This window comes from Dendroctonus ponderosae, unplaced genomic scaffold (genome assembly GCF_020466585.1).
Source record: "Dendroctonus ponderosae isolate FM_Combo_2020 unplaced genomic scaffold, Dpon_F_20191213v2 Dpon_F_20191213_7, whole genome shotgun sequence".
Lineage (NCBI taxonomy): Eukaryota > Metazoa > Arthropoda > Insecta > Coleoptera > Curculionidae > Dendroctonus > Dendroctonus ponderosae.
Window position 1 is genome coordinate 6,874,605 of NW_026018916.1, and position 5,414 is coordinate 6,880,018.

Here is a 5,414-nt window from a genome sequence, read left to right on the forward strand (position 1 = left end):
TACGTGGAACTTAATAATAATGTACATAAAACGATGAAGAACATATAAAAAAATGACAAGACGATGCCTCAAACTTTTTATGGGTAAATTTGAAACAACTGCAGCTATTGGAACCCCGTAAGTTTAAGCATCCAGAAAACAGCTGGCGAATATTTTTTGAGGATGTTTAGCGCAGTTGTAACCGAAACTTCGAACAAAGGGCTACACGCTCTACAAGGCGTAAAGTAAATTTAGTCATGGAAACTCCATTATTCACTGACAATGACCGTGCCCTAAACCCACGTGGGTTCGAATAGGCAATTTAGGTATAAGTCCGATATAAAAAACGTGCTCTGCCTGAACAAATTCGACCTCTTTTAGAGGACATGCCATCAGAAAATCGCCGAACTATGACAAGGCGAAATCCGTATTAACTGCCCATTAAATTACAAAAACTATATTCGAGCAATCAACATTTATTTGCAATGTTCTTCGGCTCAGGGCGATCAACTCCAATAGCATTACCAGCAATACTACCAGCGCTTTTATTTCTACTGAGATAGTAAACACTCTGATGGGTCAGTAAAGCGTTTCATGTGTTCAGTTTATTTGTTTCGCCCCTTTTATGGGTCAATGTTTATTCCAGTCGATAAAGAATGTCGCCTYTTATTATTGTTCGATATATSGCCCATGTTTATTTTTCCATACCGGTCACGTTCATTGGAAAGACCCTCTATGAAAGTTTAATGGAACCTGCTTTGGATGCCTTTGTATTCAGTTTTAATGAAGTTTACGTTTTGATATTTGGAATTTTTGGATGGACGAGCTATCGAAAATATTTCTATTAGTGATTTGTTTAGTGAGTATATTCAATCTCCATTTGCTTCTGGTATGTGCAAATCAACTGTTTTTTCTGGCTGGGTTCAAAAGCAACTTGCAAATTTTTAAAAGTTTTAGTTAACGTTCATTGAAGCCCCGGATTGAATGGACGATAAAACGCAAACAAACTTAACTAAAGCGTTTCCATTGACAATGAACCACACATGGAGAGTGGGTGTGATAAAAACCACACATGAAAAGATCCCTTTCAGAATCCGATCATACACAATAACAAATGGGGGTTCATCTGGATCGACCACATGTATAGGAATGGTAAAGTTTCTCTTTCAATGGAATGTCATAACCTGTTACATGTTATAGATTGTGATGACCCATTTTGCAGTGTGCGACGCCGAGCGCCATACTTTTGGGAAGCGTCTTCCTGTGGTTGTAATCGCGAATTTAGAGTGAATGAATAAACAGTTTTGTCGCCCTTTCGTACTAGAACTTGGTCGTCTTTTGGGCTGAGAAAAAATGCGGTCTCATCACAATTGTATACACGGCTTGGATCTGACGTAATTTGAAAACTGTTGATGCTATCAAGATACGTTCCTACTTCGTTAAACCATTGTCTTATTCGATTTTCTGTCAAATTTGATCGGCCACTGCTTAGATGCTGCGAGACTCGTTGTGCTAGTCTTGGATGCCTTGCCATAAAGCCCTCATACCATCGTCGTCCCGGCCGTCCACTCGCAAAATTATTTGGCCTTTGAACATTTTTTACTAATATCTGAACGCTATCCAATAATTGATTTTTGGTTCCAGGAAATCCACATCTAGCTATATGAATAAGCCAGTTTTCAAGAAGGGTTTCTTCTTCCGTTAGAACCGTTTCTGGACCACTTTTTTTCCCATTATGGTTCTTCCTTTAACTTTATCTTGAAGAGTCGCTCGGCGAATACCATAAGTTTTGCTGGCAGTTTTAAATGGCATTCCTGTTTGAATTGCTTCAACAGTTTTTGCCAATTGTTCATTGCTGTACTGCAACTTCTGCCGCTTACTTGCATGCATTTTAATACCTGTAACGAAAGATGACCTATTAGCGGCACAGGTTTGCACTTATTTTTGGCACGTTAGTTATACCTAAAATAACTATTTTCCGATCAACAAAATATGCTGCCGGAAATAGGTCCTGTTTTAATTTGAAATGTTCGCTTCCGTTTTATATTAGGTCAATTAAATAGGAGAAAAATGAAACAAAAAATCGTATTAAAAACTTGCCTTTTATAATGACCAATTAACGGCACCCCTGCCGATAATAGACACATACGCTTCTACAAGGGTACGTATTTACGACACCCATTTCTATCAGAAATAACGGAAATATATTCGAATTTTAACACAAATATAAAGCAAGGGCAGAAAGACCGATTGGGTCGATAGCCTTTTTCTGTAGGAAATAAAGATTATTTATATATATATATAAAGCAATTATAGCTATAAAATCATATTAAAGTAATTATCATGTGTACACAAACCATTTATAAGGGCAAAATCTAATTTTAGAAMTTACGTGTTTCTTAGCACTTAACACAAGCGATTCGAGCTCTAAGGTGGTTCGACATAAAATGGCCGAATAGATACTGACGCCAAAAATAATCTAATCCCCCTGTTTTGGCGGGAATTTACCTGTTTGTAGAAAAAGGAAAACACTATCTTATGGTAAAGCARCATTGCGGCTATAATAAYGTACGATATTGGTGAAAATGTGTCAACTGTGCCGATAATAGGGTCTGTTACCTTACCCGATACAAAGTCYGTTRAATTAGGAAAAAGTTGCACAATCATAAATAATAAAAATAATTAAAAAATCTCGCTCTAAATGTTCAAATAATATCAAATCCGTACTATGGAATACACAATACAAATGGAATGCTTCTCCGGATTATCGAAGAATCCCGGCTATTGAAGGCACAAATTATAGAGGTCGCACTGTAGGTATCCACTTTGGCTTCTCTTTCCGAATCTGATTTATTATACGTTTTTGTGAGTTATTTGTTGGTAGCAGAAAAGTATTTTTAATTCATACTTTCTTTTGTGAATTTTTATCTGGCAACAAGTAACAACATGTTGGAAAACTGATTTTACAATGACATTTATCTGAGTCAAGTCAAAGTCAGGGATAATCTAAACAGGGGGACTGTTTTGGCGGGAATTTACCTGTTTGTAGAAAAAGGAAAACACTATCTTATGGTAAAGCAGCATTGAGGCTATAATGTACGATGCCCTTATTATTGGTGAAAATGTGTCAACTGTGCCGATAATAGGGTTTGTTACCTTACCCGATGCAAAGTCTGTTAAATTAGGAAAAAGTTGCACAATCATAAAAAATAAAAATAATTAAAAAATCTCGCTCTAAATAATCAAATAATATCAAATCCGTACTATGGAATACACAATGCAATTGGAATGCTTCTCCGGATTATCGAAGAATCCCGGCTATTGAAGGCACAAATTATAGAGGTCGTACTGTAGGTATCCACTTTGGCTTCTCTTTCCGAATCTGATTTATTATCCGTTTTTGTGAGTTATTTGTTTGTGGCAGAAATGTATTTATTTTTAATTCATACTTTCTTTTGTGAATTTTTATCTGGCAACAAGTAACAACATGTAGAAAAACTGATTTTACAATGACATTTATCTGAGTCAAGTCAAAGTCAGGGATAATCTCAAATGTCTAATCAGAGCTTTCAAAATTTACGAAATAAAGTTGGATATCAGGCCAATTTATTAACATGCATTTAAGAAATCTTTCGTCGGTGCCAAAATCAATAGCTAGAATTGACTACGATATTCCAGAACGTTATAGAAATGCTTTCTTTTTGGCAAATGCTGCATTTTTCGATAGTACCAATTGGTTTTTGCATAGGGCTTATGAAGCAGTTTTTCCCATTTTGAAAAATAGTTACAGGTAATTTTTTAAGCACGCGGTGTGACATTTAGAATATAACTTGGAACGTTGTGATTATAATAGGGAACATTTTCAAAGTCTACATGTCAACGACTCAAACATTCACGAAAAATTGGAAAACATTGTTGAAAGCATCGATCAATGCAATTCGATTTTGGACGTGCGGTTTCCGGTGAAAAGGGAAAATGGCAAACTAGAGGTGATAAGAGGATTTCGCGCCCATTACTGTGAAGCTATTGGAAACACTCCTTGCCTTGGAGGTTCGAATTGGAATTGGAATTTGTAAATTCGTCTATTTCAATATTTCCCACATTTTTTCAAAGGCTTCAGAATACATTCAAGTATAACCAGGGACCATATTAAAGCTTTAGCGTTACTTTCTGCCATGAAAAACTTCTGCATAGGCACTGGCTTATCTGGGGCCATGGGAGGAATTAAAGTTAACCCTAAGGAATATTCAGAGTGTGAATTGAAGGAGATTGTGAGTCTTTATGTTACTGAGTTGTACAAGAAAGGATACTGTAAGTATTCGTTGACAAATTTAACAAAATTCCAAATTATTTTTGGTTTACAAGGCAATCACACGGATGTTGTACATCCAGATGTAAATACTTCAGCAAAGGAGATGAGTTGGGTGCAAGAAACATTTTCAAAATGTTCCGGTAAGTTTCGAAGTTCAACGAATAAAGTGTGATTTGCCAAAATTTCGCGCTGATATTTCTATAAAAAATAATTTTAAACAACAATTAGCATGCAATTATATTGACGAAAACTAAAACGTTTTGTCCAGTAGCGTGTTAGTGACGGTCGGCTTGTATCTGTACCAGACTGCTACCAAAGCTATACAAAAATTATAAAAACTTTGCAAAACCAATCATTCGTCGGTCGGTTAGCATTGATTTGTAAACTGTATCAACAGTGATAATGCTTTAAGGGTAAATTTCTGAAGGTAGCTCGTTAAATATACTAAATGATCTTATTGTTGTTGTTGTCAGACATTAGAATTGGTTTCCGATGTTATATTTATTATCAATTAACAATATCATCTGTGACCTGGGCTTTGTTTTAATTTACTTTTTTTTTAAGTGAAAACTTTTTATGGGAGGGTGAACCGATTTTTCTCGGTCACGGCGGCTCCCACTCCGGCCTCTTCGCGCCTGAGGCTTGGGACGCACAAATGCACTTTGAATTCGACATTTTTCTCTTAGTGCGGGTGCATCTGTAGATCTGATAAACTTTTCAAATACAAATTGCGTTATTAAACTGACGGTGCTTTAGACATATTAATTATTGATTATGATATTGTTGTGTTTGGTGCAGTTTATTTTGTAACGCTGATAACAATAAATCAACAATTTAAAAAGGGAGAAGCTGCAGATACTGCAAATACTAAGTAAGGGTGCTCATGTACTATATGCATGTTCGCGTTTCGCGTTCTTTTTAATTTCCAATTAAAGTACACACACAATTATACACACTAAAGCAGTTTAAGTGCAAACAAATACGGATCGTCCATTAATTTGCAGAAAAATGTATTGCAAACTTTTGAAAATCATCTTCAAACGACCGGGTATTTATCATTGCACATTGCCGTGTACTGTTAAATATTGTTTTAAGAACTAACAATCGATGTTGTGCAACAAAA

General features: G+C 35.9%; 1 protein-coding gene across 1 annotated transcript in view; it reads left to right on the forward strand.

Annotated features, from left to right (window-relative positions):
* The first annotated feature begins 2,270 nt into the window (after window positions 1–2,270).
* LOC109534660 (glutamate dehydrogenase, mitochondrial) overlaps window positions 2,271–5,414 on the forward strand; it is a 9,634-nt gene continuing 6,490 nt past the window's right edge. Inside the window, exons 1-4 of the mRNA XM_019900403.2 lie at window positions 2,271–3,769; window positions 3,833–4,029; window positions 4,093–4,290; window positions 4,345–4,431. Coding sequence (XP_019755962.2) covers window positions 3,594–3,769; window positions 3,833–4,029; window positions 4,093–4,290; window positions 4,345–4,431 — 658 coding nt within the window. The 5' untranslated portion in view covers window positions 2,271–3,593. The remainder of the gene's footprint in view (window positions 3,770–3,832; window positions 4,030–4,092; window positions 4,291–4,344; window positions 4,432–5,414) is intronic.